At 40.5% G+C, this 23,299-nt stretch overlaps 1 protein-coding gene across 2 annotated transcripts; it reads left to right on the top strand.

Annotated features, from left to right (window-relative positions):
* The first annotated feature begins 390 nt into the window (after positions 1–390).
* Positions 391–23,296, top strand: LOC127356325 (oxysterol-binding protein-related protein 7). Of its 2 annotated transcripts, XM_051387973.1 has the most exons (23): positions 391–543; positions 9,629–9,848; positions 9,964–10,107; positions 10,310–10,363; positions 10,470–10,583; positions 10,811–10,978; positions 11,519–11,660; positions 11,856–11,974; positions 12,230–12,319; positions 12,439–12,595; positions 13,388–13,521; positions 14,954–15,046; positions 18,136–18,316; positions 18,449–18,520; positions 19,501–19,715; positions 19,813–19,950; positions 20,057–20,120; positions 20,210–20,288; positions 20,496–20,640; positions 20,803–20,953; positions 21,167–21,293; positions 21,402–21,524; positions 22,182–23,296. In XM_051387973.1, exons 2-23 carry the CDS (start codon positions 9,681–9,683, stop codon positions 22,288–22,290), a joined length of 2,787 nt encoding a protein of 928 aa, XP_051243933.1. In that variant the 5' UTR covers positions 391–543; positions 9,629–9,680; the 3' UTR covers positions 22,291–23,296. The 2 variants fall into 2 exon arrangements, with proteins under 2 accessions (XP_051243933.1, XP_051243934.1); XM_051387974.1 differs by lacking the exon at positions 14,954–15,046.
* The last annotated feature ends 3 nt before the right edge of the window (positions 23,297–23,299 follow it).

The raw sequence follows: 23,299 nt of genomic DNA, 5'->3' as shown, positions 1-23,299 counted from the left end.
TTTAATTTCAGTTAACTGAAAGGTTTTTTCACACCTAGTTTTAGTTTTTAGTTTAGTTTCTGATAGCCTTGCTCTGTAGATAAAACAACTCATTCTAAGGTAACAAAGACACAATGATTCTTATTTTAAGTGTCACTTGTTGTTTTGCCTTTTTTTTTTTTGAGCTATTTTACTTTTGTGAAGCACTTTGTGACCTGCTGTGTGAAAAGTGCTGCATTAAATACACTTACTTTTCTGTGTGTTTTAATTGTTGACACTACAATTGGGACAATGTGCTAATGTCCCCCGAATGTAAATTAGAATTTAAAATTTTGTGTTACAGAAAAAAAAAAGCAAAAAAGACAGACAGACAGACAGACAGGAAGAAAAAAGTTGTTCCCATGATGCACCTGTCCTGCCGTTACACCTGTGTGAAACTGTGCCACGCGCGCGCAGAGCCAGCAGAAGGACGGCGCTCGCGCCCGCAGACAGTGTGAAGAGGCGCTTCATCAGTTCAGCTGCTGCTCTCCTCGCGGCCACGACGCTCTCTCCGTGTTAAAACAGGTCAGCAAAATGGCTTCACGCAAAGTTAAATGTTTGAAACCTTCTCAGTTTGCAACGTACGGAAGAAAGTTTTCAGAAATGATTTGGTGGTTTGCTTCAGTTTTCATTTTTGTTTTAAAATAATGTGACTGACTGAAACTTGGCTTGACGGCATGTTGGCGTGTAGTTCCTTTGGACATTTGGCAAGCTAGCTAATGTCAAAGAGTAATCTGAAATGTCTGTGTCGGACATATAAAATGTACCTTAATGCTGTTTCTCACGCTGTGGGTTTGTGTGGGTTTGGTGTTTGGGGTGTTGTTCACTTGAATCAAACCTGTTTATTAAGCCTACTAATTGTCCCCAACAACACACTCCTCACACACCCTCCTGTCTGTGTGCCTGGATGTTCCCCAACAGCCAGTTGGGTGTGTTGTCTGGTTTGTCTGCTGCTGAATTCACACTGAAAAGTCCTACTCTTTGAGAAGGTGTGTTTCTACTGCTATTAGAATCACTGATTTAGTTAACAGTCAGTAGGCCTACCTGGTTCCAAAAGGCCAGAAGATTTTTCCAGAACACTCTTCTAACAGTCGTCTCTGGCCCAAATATAGACAAATGAAACTTTTTGCTTTTTTATTGCAACACAAGAAACATATTTACACATTTTGTATAAAAATGTGGATTTTTGTGCAGAAATGAAAATAGACCTTTTCTGTGTGGATTGTGAACAGATTTAGCATTTTGTACAAGCAGGTACTGAGATTAAACATTACCCACTAATTAATTGATCCTGGAAATAATAATAGTAGTAGTTTTTTTTTATTCCTTTGTGTGCCACAATGGAATTGAGGTTTGAATGCCAGCACTAATGGCTGCCGTTGATGACTTTTTGTCTCTTTCCTCCTGTCACCATAGACTGCAATGGAATCTGCAACACAGCTTAACTGTGAGCAACTAACTAAAGCCACAGTGTGCTTTTGGTGGTATTAGAAAATAAGATCTCCTCCAGACATTTATTATGGCATACATCCTATACAAACAGTGATTGCAATATGTTGCAACCAACCGAATACCGCTCGCCTTCCAAGAGTTTAGGGGAAACTACAGTGGCCATGAAATAGGCAGAAGGGACTATCTAGAGCCATGTGGGCTACTGTAGAAACATGGCGGCCCCAATAGAAGAGGACCTGCTCCCCCTGTAGATAAACATGGCTCATTGTAAGGTAACACAAACAAATTCTTATTTTCTGGTGATTTATACACTGATAACATACCTGTGAATATTAGATTCTGCCAATAGATCCTCCTAAATGTTAAACACTGGACCTTAAGCACTTGACCTTCCTTTTATCCTACATATAAAGACAAAACTGCACCCATAACTGCAACTTTGGGTTGTAAACACTGTTCTAAACCTTGAGAGAACTCCCATCAGTCACGTGTGGCCAAACAACCTGTGCATGTTGCTCTGGAATGTTCCTGGAATGAGTGAGTGAAAGATGGAGGATAGGGAGGTGAGAGGGAGAACCAGTCTGTTCAGGTTCTTGGCTCTGACTGCAGTGACATCACATAGACATGAATGTGATAGAACAAATTGTTCTGGACACTTAAATCACACACCAAGATACAATCTGCATCTGTTTATATGCTCCGGTCAGGTTGGTTCCCATTGCTACTATTATTCACTAGAGGTTCTTCTCATTTGCCTTATTGTACGTCTTCTTGCTCCTTGGGTGACCTTGGAAATCTGTTAGTGATTGGATGCTGCAGCCGCTCACACTGCTAGGACATTGCATCATCACAACACCGCACTTCCATACTGGAACCAACAGCTGAACCAACTCAGGTCTAATATCACTCTCAATGTTAAAACTCTGGATCTGTGTTAACTGTGAGTCTGACAGCTTTGCAATGTGTGTGTGTGTGTGTGTGTGTGTGTGTGAGACAGAGGTTGTTTGTGTGAGGTGAGGTTCTGTGTGCTTGTTTTAGGACTGTTCCAAATCACAGAAGTTGTAATTTAAGGTAAACTGTGAGACAAACCAGTTTTATAGTGAAGTAGTGTAGTGCTGCAGGGTTCCCCCTCATTCTCCAGATGTAACAAAACTGTTTGTTTGGTACAGACACCAGTAAATGTCACATCATCATGGTTTTCACTGGAGTGATGCAGCAACACGGCAGCCATATTGGTGAGGGGAAGCCACGCAGCCTAATGCATGCAAGTCTGAAGAGGCAGGCGGTTTATCCACAATCAATCATCGTAACTCGCTGAATTCTCAGACCATTTTTAAGCAGTTTATTATTTATGATACAGCATACTTAGTTCATTTTATAATATATTGTTATTTATTGTTTTTATACCAAAATCATTTCATATTATGTACCTTATGTGCAAATACCAAAGCATCAAAAGTGCCACTGCGATCAGTAACTGACATAACTTCAGATGATGCATGCGAGGAAAGTGTCTTTAAAAACATTTTTCCTGGAGTCTTCTTTCCTTGGATATTTTCCCTCATACAGTGGAGGGACTAAGACCCAAGGAAAAAGATGCAAGTTCAGGAAATGACAAGACAAATGACAAGCACCCACAGTCATGTTTGCACAACTACTCACCATCTGATTTAAATCAGTCACTTTCCTGCTGACTGTGGCCATTGATCAGAAATAACTTTTATTTTTTGTTAAAATGTTTTAACATTAATAAAAACATGGCTGTAGCGTCTGACATCACTCATGTTCCAAAAGAAAGGTTTGAAGCTCAGTTTGTCGTTGTTGCTGTCATGCTGCCAATTATTTCTAGCCAGGAAATCCAAATTTGGGCAAAGGCGACGACCAAAAAACATTATAGACTGTTAGCCAGAGAAACCTGTTTGTCAAGGTGAAAATGCTTCAGAATATTTTTTTACCAGTGGTTTTACATGTAGAAGCCAAATAAAAATGACCCCTTATGTTGTCAGTCATTTCCCCAAAAAAACATAGCCTTATTTTAGCTTTTTTTAAAATATTTTGTATACATTTTCAAAATAAATGTTTAAGCATAGACCCACCTTTTTTGAATACACGTCCATTCATAACTCACTGTAATTATGATTTTGCTCCTAAAACAACCTTTACCTTCAGACTAATTTCCATTGCAGAGATATACATTTCTTCTGTGTCATTTCATGTTGGAACTACAGGCCAGATGTTCTGCCTTTGAGTAGTTCTGATTGTACAAGCTCATCCACTGCATTGCTTCATTTTGACTCAAGCGTTTCCAAAACATGGCAGCAAAACTCTTCTTGTCCTCTCCTGTCTTGCTTGCCACATCAATTCTTTCCTCTTCACTGCACCGCTGCAACAGTGGTTCTAAGGCTTTTATGCCACCGACCAAATTGCTCCGATACTACCGAGCAAAGACATTTTATTGTCAAAGTATTTCTACTTTACAGAGTTACGTCTTTGTTGTATTGAACTTGAACAAGTAATCGTTGTTCAGAATGATACTGGCAGTGACAAAATACAGCCCTCATTCATTTTAATGATGGCCTACATTCAATGACTTGCATAGAACGTGCTGGTTTAAAAAAAATAAAATGCAGGGTTGTTCTGCAAAAAAATTTATTTGTTAGAATTTTGTTGTTTGCTGTTGTTGAATGAGTTCACAGTAAAACACCAAATTGTACACCTGACACATGCTTTGTTTTCTGCTCGAGGCAGCGTTAGAGGTGTTTGTCATGTTGTCAGGGCTGCTCTTTGGCCTGTATCTGAGCCCCGGCTCTATCTCTCTGGTTTACTGGTCAGACCACATGCTTCTCATAGTAGTTCAGAACATCTTCCTCTGTCCTTGTTGATGACTCAACACATCATTGTCATACCTGCATTATGACAACAGCTGTGAGGTATTGTTGTAACCGCGGGTGTCCACCAAAGAGAGGCAGATGGAGGGGAGGGGGGGGTAGGGGCTATTGGTATTGTGTATGAGTGATAGCTGTGGTGGGGAAGAAGCTGATTGTTAATTTAAGTCCCTGGTACTCATAGCTGTATTTAATCTTTTTGTAGATATATTTAGTTATCACTGTTTCTGTTGCATGATCATAGGAAGTGTGGAGAAATGTCAGAAGTTTGTTGTCGTGGCACTGTGAGCCTGGCTCCCTGGAAGCATTTCACTAACAGGATTAGCCAGCTAATTAGATAAGGTAGCATAGCATGTTGCTGTCTTGCTTTTCTGTGTTTTGAGACTAAATATCTCCAAACTAAGGACATGTTGAGTTATCAAAGTGTTACAAGATCAGACTCTCATCTGCCTGTATTTGTTTGTGCATCTGCCCTTACCACAACAAAATGCTGGTGAATGGGATTTCACTTGTGGTGGTCACAGCTTTGAAAAAATGCATTCAAAATCTACAACTGCAATGTCTCATTCCATAAAAATCACAAAAGTTCAGTGTTCATAGACAGTTTCAGTTTAAAGTAGGTCTTTAATTTAGTAGATTTGTGATTTATGTTGAATACCATAATAACATTGACAGTGTTTTTTGGAAAGACTTTTTTTTTTTTTTTTTTTTTGTGCTGTGACTACCACAACAAAATTCCATTCAGTGCAATGCTATCAGAAATCTCAGACAGGTATCTAAAAATCAAAACTACCTGCATTATCAGATCCCGTAAGTGACTAATGAAAAAATCAGTTTATTTCTAATTAAGGTGAACCAACGTTTTCAGCATTGTTTCTTCCATATGATTATCAGTGTTAATCTGATGGCTTCACATCATTACTGAAAGGAGCATGTGATATGACCAATTCACATAACAAAGCAGACCGGCATAACGTGGACAACGCAGCTTTATAAGGCTGGGTGTTAACAATACAACGCCACTTATGACTTTGTTGATTGTTTTATACAGTGAGTCTGTAACCAAGATGTATAACTACACAATAATGATGACTAGTACAAAGCATGCAGGGAATGTTTTCTCCTCCAGCTGCTTCTTCTCTGGATCCAACAGGTAGTACAGTAAAGCTCCTTCCAAAAACCAACCGGTTTACTGGAAGGTTGGTAACTAGGAAGAAATTCCAGATGTTTCATAACCATGTCTCTTCTCTAAGTCCCCTTGTTTGAAGATGTAAAGGTCAACACAATCGCAGAATCACCAACGTTACAAGTGGCAAAGATGTGAAGGCTCAGGTCATCCAGAGGTAATGCTGTGTTCATGTGTTGATGGAAAGTCAGAAATGGGACAGTTGACGGTTGGCTGCTAGACGGTGCTGCTGCATGTACTGTTCTGCCATGTGAAAAATACATACGAAGTAAGCAAAGCACTCCATGCTTAATGCTGTACTATTTTTATAGATTTTTATATCGGTAAGATACAATGTTTAATACAAAGTTAGTTTTCCTAATGAACGTGTGGTATTTTGAAACCAAACTCTTTAGGCTGCGGGCTGAGCACGTTTTCCTCTCCATCTGCGTCATTACAAAGTAAATACCTGCTGTTATTGGGATACTGAAGACATAAATAAGTACAAACAGGAGGAAATAGTGCATTTGTTTGGGACTATTTTCAGGGGCGGATTAATCCACATTTGGTGCTCTCTGAGTATTAGGGACTGTGTGTGTCACATGCTGTTTGTTAGGATACATTACATACAACATACATGTTGGTTTAGTTCTGCATGTGTGATTTGTTGACATTGTTTAAGCTTCTATTATTCTATCTATATCTATCTCTTGAACTACTTTCTTAACTAAAGTAGTTCTGCAAAAGTAAAATTTTACATTATTTCAAAGTGGACTGCTTTTTATATAGTGCTTAAATAACACATGTCAACATTCACCTATTCTCTCACACACGCACACACACGCTGCCTCCTTCTGAAATGTTGCCCCTTGACCTAAAGTTTGACCCTTTTTAAATCTCTTACAGTAGTTGCTACTGTTGGCCTTTTGTAAGGCAGAATTGATTATCTACATCTTCGCACTGGTGTTTTTTTATTGTACTTCTGCTGACAACAAATCTGTTACATATTTTGTCATCCTCGTGATGACCGAGCTGGCAGGCCTGTTCGGTAAGGTAGAGAGAGAGTGTTGCTCCACTTTCAGCCCCGCCCAGATACCTGCAGGCTTTGATATGCACCAACCTGACAAGCACAGCACCAGTCAGGTGTGGTTCTACTCTCGGTTTAACACAGGAGATCTGACAGGAGTTTCTCAGAGGACATTTTGATGCTGAAGGAATGTTCAGAGGAAAATCTCTTGTGTGATATATATTTTTTTTTTCTTCTTTCAAACTGGAACTTTGAGGGGAATTTAAATTAATTGTATGTGGTCTACTGAGGAAGCTGCTTGATAGACATCAAACCAATACAGGTGTGTTTCATTAGTTATTGATGCACCAGTGCTTTCCTGGTTGTAAGTGTTGCTGCATTATGGTTTTGTTCACTAGGTTTTCATCAGTATTGCCTCTTATTGTAGTTGTGCACAATTCATGTTCATGGTACAGCTGTAATGAGTCGATTAATTGATTAGTTGTCAACTATTAGATTAAATATTGATGATGATCATTTTGAGTCAGTTTTAGAGGGAAAAAATCCCAATTGTCTGATTTCAGTGCCTCAATTGTGTACATTTTCTGGTTTCTGTAGTGTTCTGACAGTAAACTGAATGTCGTTGGTTAGTGGACAAAACAAGATACTTTAGGGTGTCATTGGGCTTTGTGAAGTGATCCTCATTTTTCTGACATCAGTGTAGAAGTGGGATGAATGTGGATAGAATCAGTCGCATTGAATTTCACAACACGTTATCAATGCATTTGTTGATATATGTAATGGTATTGTACATTTTAAACAGCATTGTCTGCAATCCCTAATTCACCGTGAGCTATAACAAGGGAAGTTACCAGAGTAAGGACCGTATAAATGGATTCAACGGTATTGTACAATCTCTGAAGGTTGTAAAATGTACAGTTCTACATTGTGTTTTTTTCATCCCGATGTCCTTTGAACACACCATGTGACGATGTCTTCTAGCAACAGACTTCAGGCTTCTCAAAATGTTCAACTGGAATTTCAACATTGAACACTTCCTCTTACTGACTGTTTTCACCTGCTGAATGAGAAAGGGAATGCTAGCAGTTGTGGAGGAGGGGGTGTGTTTTTCTCCAGAGGAGCAGGAAGAGCCACCACAAATTCAATGGGCCACCTGTCGACACTGCTTTCATCCTAATTATGCATTTCATTGTCTGTTGGTTTGACCTAATGATCTTGCAACTTATGGACACTGATATCAGGTGAAGGTAGCTCTTACTGCCCTTATATATGTGTGTATTATGTTGGAACTGTGCAGATGAATGTTGTATTCATACTTTGCACGTGACGTCACAACGACTAGCTGGCGGGCAAGAACATCGTTCTCCAGCAACGAAACCCAGTAAACTAATCAAGGCTCTTGCCAGGACGTCGCCAGTTTTACTATACAAAAGTGTGTGTGTGTGTGTGTGTATATATCATATGTATGTGATTTGATATGATGAGAAGAATACATGTTACAGTACACTTACATTAATGTTGTACTGCGTCTACTTAACGTTAATTACTTACTTACAGTTACTTTGCATACATACCATCGTACAGTTATTACTACTACATTAACGTTACAACCTAACAGATTGCTAACAGGATTGTAGGCATTTCACTGCCCCAGCTGCTCTTGTCTGTTGTCTGATGATAAGCAGGTAGGCTACAATGTTTGACATCCTGCTAGCCATATATGATACAGCCTAGTTGGCATACGTTTTTTTTTAAACTAACGTTACTTATCAAGCTGTCATTGGCTGGCAGGCAGGGTGTACATATTCAGATGAAGACTTCATCACACGACGGAACAGATGTCACTTTGTGTATAGCTACAAACATGCCAGCATTAGCAAACATTAGCGGGTAACGTTAGCTAGCTAACTAGTAACACTCACGTTTGCTTTGATTATGAAGATATTCCTGTTTTTCACCTCCCATACGACAGCGCTGTTTACCCATCCACTCTTGAAGAAAAGATAGCTATCCGTACTTTTGTAGGCTTTCATTTTTTGTGACGGATATATGTAAATATGTTTCTTGCCCGTCAGGTAACCATGGTAATCACGTGACTGCAAAGTATGAATAACATAACTGGCCTTCTTTGTTTCAAGAGATTCAACTGACAAAATGCGACTTCTCAACTGATGACTCGAAACCTCAATTCTTAGGTGGCAGCCCTACTAGAGACACTAGAGAGAATTCCTGAACCAGCACCTTCACATTAGGTGTGTGCATCCTTTAAGGTGTACTTCATGTGATGATGATTTAATAGAACTATAATTAATATAACTGAATGTTCAGAGCATGTAGAGAAGCGTTTTGCTTAATAATACCATTAGAGTTCTAACAATATATTGTCATCAGATGTTCCTCACTGTTCCTAAAACTACTTCTACTTTTCATCCTTCCTCTTGACTGTTTAGCAGAGCATAGTTTGCAGTCTGCTCTGCTTTTGTCATCATTTGTCTTAAAATATGTGCTTCTCCTCTGCCTACGTGTTCATCTAACGAGAGGTGAACGTCATATTCCAAAAAGTGATATCTGGTGCGGTGGTGTTGATACAGATTCTAAGATTGCAATACAGCATTGGACCAATACTGGTATCTGTGCATCCCCAATGACGTGGTGCAGGAGGCGTTAAAAGATGGGAGGAATGCAAAATATTTGTTTGTGCCATGGATTTTCTGTTTGCAGTGGTAAACCCGTTGGCCTAAAAAACAATGCTGGAGAATGCAGTTTTTCTTTCCTTTGTGGAAATGTTTGTTTTCCTTTTATTGCTGCAAATCAGTTTTAATTATGCAACTATGACTTAATGATTATTCATGGGAGGTTTTAATCAAGCTTTCTTGAAAAGGTGACTTTAGCAATAAGGTATCTGGAGCAGACTGAGAATATATTTGCATATTTGTTTCATTGTCTTTTGTAATGTTAGTTATACAGAAAAGTTATTTTAAATATTGGAATTTACATTTTGTTTTAAGGTCTTACTCTGAACTTTCATAACTATTTTGTGTCTTTGTGATTGGTTTATCACTGTACTGTTTACTTCCACAGTGCTACGTACTTTGCCATGAGACACAACCTGCCCTGAAGTTCCTTCGACTTCATGCAACGCTACCCAAATCACATTCTACCAATGGACCCTCAGGTTTGTCCGCCCCCTCTCAGCAGCAGCCAGTCGGTGATCAGCGGCATTGACAAATCCCCAGCCAGCACGTTCAAACCGAGCCACTCGCGGAACAGCAGCACAGGATCCTCCAAACAATCCAAACAGGTAACAAGACCCACGGGTACAAGATCTGCCTGTACTGTGTTGTTTTTAGTATGTCAAAAAAAGTTTTCCAGTAATTTGGTTTATTTGGCACTAATGAAAGTGTTTCCTCTGTCAGTCTCGTCACTGGGAGGTGATGGACGACTTGCAGCATATGGATACGTGCTCAGTTCCTGGCTCATCTCTTGACCTCACTATCCCCGGGATCTGTGAGGGCTACTTGATGAAGAGGAGGAAGTACCCGCTCAAAGGCTGGCACAAGGTGAGCACAGCCTCGATGGCATCTTTTCTGCTTTGTCTACACTGCTTTTAAGTGTCATCCTCTACGTTACTGTCTGTTCATCCTGTAAATAATTACAAGTTAACATGATAGACTGAATTAGACTGAAGCAATCTTCTAACCAGTGTCCACTGGAGCCTCTTTGCTTTGTTTCTAACATTTCACTGTAAATGGTCCTTTGCAGAGATACTTCCTGTTAGAGAAAGGAATTCTGAAGTACTCAAAGACACAGCAAGATGTAAGTCATGAACAGAACTGCACCTGCTAACAGCGCCATTTAAACATACTGTACATAACATACGGTAATGAAAACTGTTTAAATACTCTTTGTGGTTGTGTTTTAGATTCAGAGAGGGAAACTCCATGGCTCTCTGGACGTCAGCCTGGCTGTCATGTCCGTCAACAAGAAATCTAAACGCATAGACCTGGATGCTGGAGACAACCTCTACCACCTCAAGGTAACTGACACAACACAGTTCAGATAGATTTCAGGACCCCTCAGGTGCTTGCAGAATTAAGAACACAGACAACATGCTCCAATTCACTATCAGTAAAATCTAGAAGAATCCAAAGTTTACAACTAAATGTTTGGATATTCTTTAACGTGCTGTTAACTGAACTTTTATCGCTCTCTCCTCCTCTCTTCCTGTGTGGTGTTTTCTCTCTCTCCTGTCCTCTCCATTAGGCAAAGAGCCATGACATCTTCTACATCTGGCTGACAAAGCTGTGTGCTCATCGAGTGTTTAGGAAAAACGAGGCAATGAGTGTTCATCATGGCGTCCTTCATGCTCTCTCCTTGGGCCCGAGCACCCTGCCAGGCATGGCCACTCTGGCCCAGAAAAACAGAGCAATGGTCAGTAAAGACTGCAGCCAATGTCACACCTTTTTATCATAAAATAGTTTTTAAAAAATACACGTCTGAATGAAGTTCCTCCGCTGGCAGGGAAACCAGGTTTGTATCATTATTATGAAAATGTGCCCTTAGTGGGTTGTTTCTACGGTAACAACAAAGCACAAAGAATTGTGGCAGGTGGGCTCTATACATGTTTTTTTTAACCACCAGTATGTTGTATGCTTATTCTTACCGCGTACAAAAGATCTGTCGATTATGTTTTCAATTACTTGATCCTTTGCCTAATCAAAAAAAATCTTTTAAATGTATTTCTTAAAATGCTTGTCCTGTTTGACCAAAAAACAACGGTATTCAGTTTCATATGATCATATGAGATGGAGAATTGCAGGTATTTTTGATTGATTATCAAAGTTGTGACTGAATTCTTGTCACTCGTTTAGCTGAGTAAGTGACATTATTAACCGTGTGGCCCACAATGACAAGGTTTTTTTTGTCATTAATTTTATTTTTGACTTAAACTGTGCTGTGTTTGTGGTCCAGCCTTCTCACTACGCCAGCTCAGCATCAGTGTACCAACAAGAGATGGGAAGCCCCGCCCCTGCCGTCGCCTCTCACCCAGGCGTGACCAGCAAGGTGTCAGCATGGCTGCAGCAGACCCACGACATCGATGCAACCTCAAACGGTAAGAATCACCTGTAATCTGTAGTAGTAGTCTGGTACAGTCATATTTCATATTTAATAGTGACAGAATGCATGCATGGATACAGAAAATAAACATTTTTTGACGTGATAGTCTCTGTCTTTGATAGGAACATATTCAAAAATATGTGTGTTTTCCCAATTTGTTAACTGTGACCTTTGACCCCCTGTTTGTCAGACCTGGCTCGCTGTCAGGCAGAGCTGACAGAACTGGCTCAGCTCATCCAGCGACTGCATTGGCTGGAAGGAGGGCTGCCAATCACAAACACAGACCTGGAGATGCGGATCAGCATGCAGGTGAGAACTGTGGTAACAACTGTGAATGTGTGTGACTCTTCAGATTCAGTGGAAAATATTAAAACCGTAGCCTGAGATCACTTGTATGGTGTCTAATCCAATACTATAGTCTTCTTTTAACTACGTGTTCTGTAAAATAGATTGAAAGTATAGATTACAGAAAGTAGACCTTAAAAATACAAATGAACATTCAGCAATAGGATAATGTACTTTTGTATCTGGAAAGAAGCTATAAACCCTGATGGTCTGTTTTAGAATCTCTCCCTGGAGAAACCCAAGAGGAAGGCGGGGAAAGGGGTTGGTCACTCCAGGACTTTGTCCCGTGTTGAAGCCATGGGGGGATTGGTAGGACTCACTTTAAACTCTTTTTCAGGGTTTGGATTCACCTAAATTTTAAACATCCTCCATTCAACAAGTTTTCTCAGTCTAACACATTACATTGCTCTTCTCTTTGTCTTCTCCAGTTCACTTCCAGCCACTTGAGTACTAACAACAGCTCTGGTTTGGGAGCATCCGTTCAATCCATCCCTGGCTACGTCTACTCCCAGCTGTCCAACCCTCAGGTCACCTCACCTGAGGCCAAGAAGCTTCACCATGACATCTGCACTGCTTCTCAGAGGGGTACGGCCCTCCCACCCAACACCTGTATTTCTGTGGCTATTAGCTTTAATTGAGCTAGTTTTGAAAGACAACTTAAGGCTAGAAGTTGCACTAGAGCACCAGCATCTTAGACCAAAACAGTGGGCACTACTGCCGCAAAACGGTCAGCTATGTTATTCCTTGGGGACAAATGTGCCTGTAAAAGTACATCCACTGAAGCTTGTTTTTGTCACTGAAAGACTCAGATTGTTGTAAGTGTCTGATAACATTATGGGAAGGATCCCTACATATTGCCACCCGACTCAATAGACAAAAACTGTACTTTTAGCTCGCATATCTGTGTAACTTAATTTAAAGTGGACAGAAACCATATAAAACTCACCCAAACCACCTTGTTTGTTCCATCAATCACAAACTCTGGTTAGGTTTAAATAGGTGAGATAGAATTGCTCAGGACACCATGACTCCACTATATCTTTACATAGCAAATAGTTTGCTGCTATGTTAATGTTCTGAATCGCATCTCATTAAATAACTGAGTAATCAACAGAAATTGATAAAGTGACAACTTTTGATATGGATATCAATGATATGGATGTAAGCAAAAAATAGTTGGAGTCAAAATGAACCATTTCAACAAGGTGTCTTTTTAGGTTTTGATTAACACTAGTCAATGTGTTGACACTTTTATAAACTAAAATTAATTTTAAAAGTTAAATGCTCTAACCCAATGACTTGCATTTCTACTCTTTATTACAGGTAGCATTATATGTTCATAAACTGAACTTGTAGTTCATGCTTTCTGTGTTGTAGTTCACGCTTCTCTCAAGTCCGTTCACGACGTTTTGACCTTAGAGAGGGAGAGAGTTAGGCAGGCCTGGACCGCCCCGGACCTGAGGCAGAACACCTCACAGCAGCTCGCTTCTCTGTGCACCACACTGTCTGAGGTAACACACTCACCCTCATACACACACAGACACACACACAGAAGCTGAACTGGCCGACATAGAAACAAAACTCAAAAAGATCCTTATTCGTCCTGAAGCTAAAAAAATTTAATTACAACAAAGACTGACTGACACGAATATAGTAATTCCTAACCCTCTTTCACTCTATGTTCACTTAACTCTTTAAGTTAAAAAATACTGATTATAGTCTCAAAATATTAGTATCGGCCTGCAAAGAGACAATGGAGGCCAAGCCCTCGCTGTCTGTTGGTGAGGTGCTGTGTGAAACTGTTAAGCAGGTTTGGGTTGTTTCTAGGCAGAGCAGACACAGGTTATCACAGGCGCGACCTGAAGGAACACACCTCAAGTCTTTCTCTCCTCCATTTCCGCACACACACAAAGACACAAACTGCACGACTGTTATCACACACAGAAACTGAGCCTTGTCAGTCTCAGGGCTCGTTAATTCCTGCTGTCAAACTGCCGGCGCTCAGTAATCCTTCCTGTTTGGTGTTGCATGAGGTTTCTTCTTGGCTGCCTGTTTGCTGTCCATGTTGTATGTTTTTCAAGCATTGGGACAACGCTTGTTGTGACTTTGGTCTTTATTTTGTTTTTGGTTGCCTGGCAGCTGACTGTCACCCTGCATTTTCACAAGAGTCAAGAATTCAGATAATTTTCTCTGCATTGAGAAGAGAGTGGGAATAAATAACTCGTATATGAAAACTTTGTAATTGTTGAACTTATTGATTGGGTGATTTTCAAAGGAGAACTCCACCAATTTTACATATTAATGAGTTTACTCCTCGTGGTTAGTACCAGCCTGTGAAAGGTGTTGGTATAAGGTGTTTTGGAGATTTTGTCAAGAGACAAGGCATGGCAGGAGAAATGAGGCTGTTTACCATTGACAGGGTTATATTTTTCATTTTGACTTTTACAAAGAAAAGCAAATATGTTTTGTTTTGTTTTTTGGCAAAGTTTATATACTACCCAAACAATTTGATTAAGAAAATTCTATTTTGTAAATTTCAGTCTGATAAATAAAGGAATATATTTTTATAATTATCATCTCATTTTGTTAAAGGGAAAAAAAAACAGTGTACTGTTACATCCCTAATTTTGACCGTTGTTTTTAAATCTTGCTCTGGAATGCTCCATAAAACCTGACAATGTTTTCCTATTTATTAAACCTAATTGGTGGAGAACTAACCTGCTAAAATAGTTTAGGCACTTTTAGTACAAAAAAAGTCATAGTTGACCAATTCTAAATACATTAATAGCTGTAGACCACAACAAAGATGCAGCTTTGTCCTCTGGTCCTGCTAACCGTCTGGAGTCTGCATGACATTGTGACTATTTATGTTTGATCATCTGTCTTGTTGTGTCTTGCATGGCTGGTCTGTGTACGTGTGCATGTCCATGCATGTGTGTTTAGCTTGACATACAGTCACGTCTGACCAAAGTCCACTCGCTATCCTTGTCCTCTGACTCTACTGAGGATTCCTTCTGCACCGTCCGTCCTGACCAGGTGTGTACTGTGTTGTGTGTTGGTGTGTGTGAAACAGTCTTTTGGTGAGTCTCAATTTCATTGACTCACTGTCACTCATTTGCAACCATTATCATCCTGCATATGAAATTAGTGGATAAAATAATTTTTCAGAAGCTGTTGTATCACAGCAGAGCACAAAGTGGACGAAGTACAAATGAATGACAGTGTTGTCATGTGGTTGGTGTGGCTCAGGTTAGTTCACTTCATGCTATTTGGACACATCAAGACAATGTGTGTGGACATTTTGTGGGTGCCCGGTTTTATTGGACCGGTACGGTGTACAAGCTTAATCCAGTTTAACTTTATGCAAACCAAGTCATCTATTCAGGCTAATTAGACAAGAAGCAGCTGTCAGCAATGTCAGCCCTTTAGTGTATCAGAGTAACGTTACACACCACAGCTGAGCAGACGGCAGTGTGGAGTTAAGTCTTCACAGTTAGATGCTAACTAGTTTGTGAAATGCATTGTTGGGATGTTAATAAACAATGACCCCACAGGGCTCCAGAGTGCGACCAAAATTTTGAAGAGTGCGACTAATAATTTTTCTAGGTCGCACTGGTGCACCTGACGCTGCCCGGGTGAAAACATAAATTTATTTCGTATTGTGTTCTAAACCAATAGGAGACAGAGCTCGGGCGGATCTTTGCCTCTGATTGGCTGTGGTCCTGTTCACCGCACTAAATTGTGTGTGTTTAAAAATTGCGCGCGACCTGAGCGCGAGAGTAGCTGACTAACTGAAACGGAAAAATAAAATAAACGCAACAAAACGAGGGAAAATGAAGAGAGGCAGAAATATTGAAAGTTTTTTCATAAAGAAAACCAAGCCTACAACCAGCCCTACTACTATAATCCCATCCATCCCCACTACTGAGAGTCCATCCCGTCAAGACACGGAGCCCTCGGTCCCTGGTCAGATGCCAAGCCCCGGTCCTTCTGCGACAGCATCAGACTCGGAACCAGAGGAGGAGACTGAGTCTGGGATAGAGCCCGGCTGCAAGACCCAAATTAAAAAGGCTGAAACAATTTCCCTGGCTGAGGTACAACAAAGGACGTAACGCAATGCACTGCGTGTACTGTCAGGACTGCGGTCAGAATATGGCCGGAAATAGTGCATTCGTGAGCGGGTCAACTACGTTTCGTATCGAAACTTTAAAAAAACATAATGTGTCTAAAAAACACATGATATGCCGTGACAAGTGTGTGTAGAGAAAGTGGCCCCTCTCCCAGCTGCATTTCAGTGGCAGGTAGTAGTAATCATCATTATTATTATCATTAATATTTATTGTACTTTTGAGTGTGAAGCAATTTAAGCACAAGCACTTTTATTTGGAAATGTTTTATTTTGCTTAGTGTTTTAATTTGAAATGTTCAATTTCAGCTCAGTGAAGCACTTTAAACACTTTATTTTTTCTTCAAATAAAGACAAGCATTTCTCTACACCTTATTCTTGTTTAAAAATCATTCACATTATATGAAAGTTATGGAGAGCAATAAAAAGGTGACCTTATGGCGTTAAAGGCGACGCAATGAAAAATTTGGGTGCACCTAAATTTTGTGCTGGTGCACCAAAAAAAAAAAAAAATTAGGCGCACCAGTGCAACCAATGCAAAAGGTTAGTCTGGAGCCCAGCCCCATCATTTTCCCTTTTTAGTATAATTCTGATTAAACCTGTCCCTGACAACTGTCATGTCACACATGCTTATCACATCTTTTTGCCGCGTTTGCACGGTAGCTAGCCAGCTATGTCTGTCAGTACAGTGAGTAGCATAGCAGATTGAAAGGGAACAGGTTGTTCGCAGGGTCTCTAAAATCCAATCATTTGAATTTCAGGCCTCGATCTATCTTAAACTGTTAAATATGATTTTGACACGTCTTGACAGGATTAATAAAATTGATGCTCCTTTTTATAAAGTTGCATTTTTCAGTCTTTGTTTTGATCTTTCTTTTGATAATGCTGTAACAGCTACAATATGCGACCCAGATGGAAGCAATATTGATTTTCCTTTTTATACTGTTTTTTTTATCTATATTTATTAATTTTTATTTTATTTTTTTGTTTGTGTGGATGTAAAATCGGTCTTAAATTGCTTTCATAATGGTCTTAACAGCATAAATGTAAGACTTTTTAATACAAACTCATCACTTTCTATCCATTTCAAATTAAAAGCCCTCTAGCCTTTCCATGGACAGAAAGCCTTCATTTATTAACAAGGCTTTCATTTAACATTTGCAGGAACATGTTATGGAAAACTCATTGACTTGCAACTCCACCCATTCATGGGCTTTTATGTTCCACTCAGGAGCGGTTCTGTCACATACAACACCTAGTGGTAGAATTTGGTATTACCTGTTCAGTATTTAGCTTAATATTCATACTTTGCAGTCACGTGATTACCATGGTTACCTGGCGGGCAAGAAACATATATATATTTACATATATCCGTCACAAAAAATGAAAGCCTATAAAAGTACGGATAGCTATCTTTTCTTCAAGAGTGGATGGGTAAACAACGCTGTCGTATGGGAGGTGAAAAACAGGAATATCTTCATAATCAAAGCTAACGTGAGTGTTACTAGTTAGCTAGCTAACGTTACCCGCTAATGTTTGCTAATGCTGGCATGTTTGTAGCAAAGTAACTGTAAGTAAGTAATTAACGCTAAGTAGACGCAGTACAACATTAACGTAAGTGTACTGTAACATGTATTCTTCTCATCATATCAAATCGTGTGTGTGTATATATAGAGACAGACAGACACAGCACACACACACACACACACGTATAGTAAAACTGGCGACGTCCTGGCAAGAGCCTTGATTAGTTTACTGGGTTTCGTTGCTGGAGAACGATGTTCTTGCCCGCCAGCTAGTCGTTGTGACGTCACGTGCAAAGTATGAATCAACCTTAAAATCAGCCCAACCCTAGTGTGTGTTCTAACAAGTTTCTCGCCTGTGTGTCTGATACTCCTCCTGCCTGTTGGCCCTGACTCTTACTCTTACAACCTGTTAATTTGAAAACTGAACAATAGTTTGAACCACAAATCCTTTCCTCCTCCGTGCTTCCTCACAGAGAACACCGTCTATGGGTCGTCACAGTCGCCGTGCACCCTCAGTGGCAGAATCCATGGCAGAGTATTTTGATGCCAGTGAGGTGATAGTGTGCGAGACCTCATCGGAGGCCGAGGCTTCGGATGAGTCCGGCCTGAGCGACATCACCACCACCAGCACCTCAGAGCCTGAGGAGGGACATGGTGAGTGATTACCTGCAGTCCAGTAGCAGGCAAATTAAGATCAACTTTGACTGGTATGACTGACTGAGTCTTTCTTTCTCTTTTTCTTTCCTTCTCTCTGTCTCTGTCTGTCTGTCTCCCCCCCCCCTTCAGCCACTGCCACCCTCAACTACCGGGCCAGTCTGAGCGCCGCTGATAAACCCAACCCAGTGCCCACTAATACTGGTAAGACCACCGTTTTGTCTCATCTATACTTTGACTGTTGTCTACTTCCAGTCTAAGCTCTTTGGAACTGATTTCAGACCAGAAATGGAAGACACTGCTTCCTGATGTTAATAATGAGCGGACTGGCTCGGCAGTGAAAGCACACAGCTGTTCCTTACAGCACAAACCTGACTGAAAGTCTAAACTCTTTGATATACATTAATTTTGAATACAAGGAGGCATCACTGCATGCAACGAACATTCATTGGATCCAGCTGCTCTGGTGTCACAGTGATACTTTTTCTATTTGAAGTCTTTGTCACAAGCATTCTCAAATTTAACAAGTTAGCCTAAACACACGTGGTATCACACAAAGGTATAATTTGTCAGTATAAGTCCTGTAACATTACTGGCCTGATATTCCACTGAAGTGAAGTTCTGTGGATGCTGCTGTGTCATCTTTACAAAACAGCTGACTAAAGACACATGTCTAAATTAGTCTTTGTTTTTTGTTTTTCCAGGGATGCACCTTTTGGTTGATACGATGTTTAAAGTTACAATTTAGCTGATGGCCGATAGCAGTGTTTTTGTTATTTTCCCTTTCGTGCCAGGGGGGAAACAAAAATCTATAAAGATGGGTTCTGTGCCTTGTTGCAGCTCCATTTATTTCTCTTCTCATCCAAAATGTGAGACGTAGACCTGAACAGTTGGAGTTAATTATTTCTCCAATATCAGTTGTAAATGACCAACACAACATTTAGCCAGTGCAAAATGTATGTGACACAACAGATAAACACCGGCCACTGATATTAGTGAATGCCATTTTATTTGCCGATAGGCAGATATCAGCCGATCCTGATCAAGCCAATATATCACTGCATCCCTAATATTTTTTTATTCTTTGTGGATTATTGGCTTACAAGAAACCCTTTGTGATTTGATTTTTTTTTTTGGATGATTTTTCCTTTTTAATTGTATGGATTTGTGTTGCTGTGATCCAGGCCGTCGCACAGCCCTTCCCGCCCCAGGATCAGACAACAACCACATTGGCATCATGACCATCCTGTACAACAACATCGGCAAGGACCTGTCCAGAGTCTCCATGCCGATCGCTCTCAATGAGCCATTGTCTTTGCTGCAGAGACTGAGTGAAGAGCTGGAGTACTCAGAGCTACTGGATATCGCCAACCAGATTGACGATCCATATGAGAGAATGGTTAGTTTGGTTTACTTCTAGAGTCTTAACCAGCTGGAGCTGAGAAACAGTTGAGTTCAGTGGCAAGTTTATTTAAAAAAAAAAAAATCTTTCCCAGGTTTATGTAGCAGTGTTCTCCATCTCTGGATATGCCTGGGCAACCTGGAGGTATGGCTACAAACCATTCAACCCTGTTCTGGGAGAGACCTACGAGAATCCCAGAGAAGACAGAGGCTTCAGCTACGTCGGTGAGCAGGTAACTAACAAGGAGGATGAAGCAGCATGATGATCAAACCTCTGACTTAAGAACATAGTGGAATCATGTGTTATATGTATATATATTTATATGTATATGCTTTCAGGTCAGCCATCACCCTCCCATCTCCGCCTGCCACGCGGAGTCCGAAAACTTCACTTTCTGGCAAGGTAGGAGCCGTGCGCATAGAGATGAGTGCTGGATCTGTCTTTACGGTATGAGTGGACCTAATGCTATGTGTGTTTCTGTCTGCTCTCAGATCAGAGATGGAAGTACAAGTTCTGGGGGAAGTCGGTGGAGATCATCTCTTCTGGAATGGTCAATGTTACCTTGCCCAAGTGAGCTGCTGCTACATTGAACAACAACTGTTACACAATGCAGATAACAGCTAGACGTACAGCAGTAGTATAAATCAGTGATTACCAACCAGGGAACTGAGAGCCCAGCTCTAGATGGTTAAAAAAAAACTAAAAAACAAGTCTGTAGAAAAATGCTCAAAATTATTTGGAGTTTAATATTATTGCATTAATTGTGTGTGTGTGTAGGTACGGTGATCACTATGAATGGAACAAGGCAGTGACCTGTATCCACAACGTGCTAAGTCAGCAGCGCTGGTTGGAGCACTATGGTGAGGTGGTTATCAAAAACACAAAGAGTGACGTCTGCACCTGCAAGATCACCTTTGTCAAGGTCAGGCACACACACACACACACACACACACACACACACACACACACACACACGTCTTCATTAAATTAGCCTTTCCTCTGCGACTGCTACTTCAGTTGGAAAGCAGAATAATGCACATGGTTGTCCTCTAACCACACTGACCCTTTCCTCCCTGTCTTCCAGTCTCGCTACTGGAGCTCAGACAACAGTAAGAACGAGGTGCAGGGCGTGGTTCTGGACCGGGCCGGAGAGGTGGTTCATCGTTTTGGAGGCCTCTGGCACGAGGGCATCTTCTGTGATACCCTGCCTACACCAAAGTGCATCTGGAAGCCCAGTGAGTAGCATCCATTCCTGAGTTTTGGGAATCCTTAAAAACCCTGACATATCTAGGTTGTTGACCTCATCTATTGTAACATTACTATTAAATACACACTAACTTTCTACAGAGCCACCACTGACTGACACCCAAACACTGAGACACACTTCCATTTTCCCACATTGTCTGATGTTTAAAGTCTCAATATGTATGATGTTATTTCCTATTTAGACGTGCAGCCTGATGACTACTCCGACTTTTACGGCTTCTCTCAATATGCCAGAGAACTAAATGAACTGACGCCTGAGCTGAAGGCAGTCCTCCCGCCTACAGACACCCGCTTCAGACCAGACCAGAGGTACAAACAGGATTCTTATTTATTTAAACTGGTAAATGTGGTGCTTTTCACCCCACTTCTTGCACCATCTCCCACTTGTTTAATTCCTGCCCCTCAACTCTCCATCAGGCTCCTGGAGGAGGGGAAGTTAGCAGAGGCAGACAAAATGAAGGATATGGTGGAGGAGAAGCAGAGGGAGAGGAGGAAGGAGATGGCCAAGAGAGGGGAGGAGCACGTCCCCAGGTTCTTCAGGTGAGGGGCTCTGCTATGGAACATTTGGGAAAGAAAACTTAACATTACACATTTATCCACAATTTGTCCAAGTTTGTAACTATTAAAATGTTAAAGGAATAGTAATCGGTCTACCAGTATCTCTAATGCAACAAATTACTGGTACTGTAATGGTTTTAATCTGTAACCCACATTGTGGTTTTATGAAGTAAAGAAGAAAAGAAGTCACAATGAAGTCAAAACGGGCAGAATGCAGACAGTGCACAATTTTCTCCCAAATGAATGTCCAAAGGAAGTGGAGGAGCTGAAAAAATGTTTAACATTTTGGTGACTCTGCCTTTTGCCAGTACATACTAATTATACAGAGTACATACTATATAGTAAAATAAATATACACGGTATGTTGAATGTTTGCTTGGCAAAAGGCAAGTCATCTGACCAAGATGTAGTCCAGCACATATCCTCCCCATAAAACCACTTGTCTTTCATTTGCTTCAGTTTTTGTACAGATTAAACACAAGATATTTAATGAATTTTGTTGGACAGAGCCAGACTAGACTAATATTTTCCAAAATGTCACACTATTCCTTTAAATGTTTAACGTTAATGTTAACAGAAACAACATATTTCCAAGATGATTGCTCAACAGCAACACATTTCTTTTGTTTACTATCTCAGGAAAACTCTGGATGAGGCCGGCAGAGAGGTGTGGCTGTCCAATGGAACCTACTGGAAGCTCCGCAAAGACCCAGGCTTCGCCAAAACTGAAAACCTGGACCTGTGGTAGAACACTGCACCTAGTGTGAAATGAAACTAGCCAGGTGCTAAACACATGGTAATGTGATGAACAATAACGGCCTTCTGTCAGTAAAAATGATGAATTGTACCTCTTAGTCTAATAATCTGTGCATGAATATACTCTAGTAACTGCCATTACTGTGAGGATGAAGAGGAGAAGAGCGTTTGGAAGCATAAATGAACCTCTCATTGGGTTTTTTAGTGCCATGTAGGGGTGAGGTGCCACTATGGAACAAATGAAGACTGATTTAGATGAGGCCGGATGTCTTTCCAACCTTTCGCCTACCTCTTTCCATAATGGAGACCTTCAAAATAATCATTCATGATTCAAAAGCAAATCTTAACTTGAAATCCAGTTTTATTGCTGCCCTTGAGAAAATTGTGGGTAAAAGTTTTTCTGTCAGGACTGAGGCCTCTCTCTGTGTAAAGTGTCTTATATTTGTGGGACAAATGTCAGATTATATGTTTTAACATATCTGTATAAATATTTTTAGTCAGGCTCATTTTTATGACATTGTGATGAGCTCAGGAATAGTTTGAGAAGCTCGATTCCTGCGGAGGGATCCAGAACACATGCAGGGCTTATTCTGGTGCTTGTGGGGTATATTCTAGGTGAACTGGTGCTGTCCTGCTTGTTTTCTCAGTGGGTCTTACTGTATGAACTTGTGTTGATTTGTAAATTCAGTGTGTATTTTCTGATGTTTAGTTGTGACACATTGGTGATGCATTGTTTTTACAAGCTGTCCTTGCGCTGGTTAACCCTAGCAGCCACGTTGGCCGTCTTTCTCTCGCCTGTATGAATTGTTCATGTCCAAAATGAGCTGACAGACGAGGATTTTGTCTCTTGGACCCTTTATGCTATCAGTTGATGCAATGAAGTATTTTTATTGATGTTTCAACAATGGATTTTAATAAGGAAAAGAGACTACTGTTAAAACTTAGTGAAATGTTTTCTTCTTAATGGTTTAGTTTCAAATAAAAGGTTCAATAATCAACTG

Source organism: Dicentrarchus labrax, unplaced genomic scaffold, assembly GCF_905237075.1.
Source record: "Dicentrarchus labrax unplaced genomic scaffold, dlabrax2021, whole genome shotgun sequence".
Classification (NCBI taxonomy): Eukaryota; Metazoa; Chordata; class Actinopteri; family Moronidae; genus Dicentrarchus; species Dicentrarchus labrax.
Note: the sequence above shows the minus strand (reverse complement) of the source record. Positions and strands in the feature narration are given on the sequence as shown.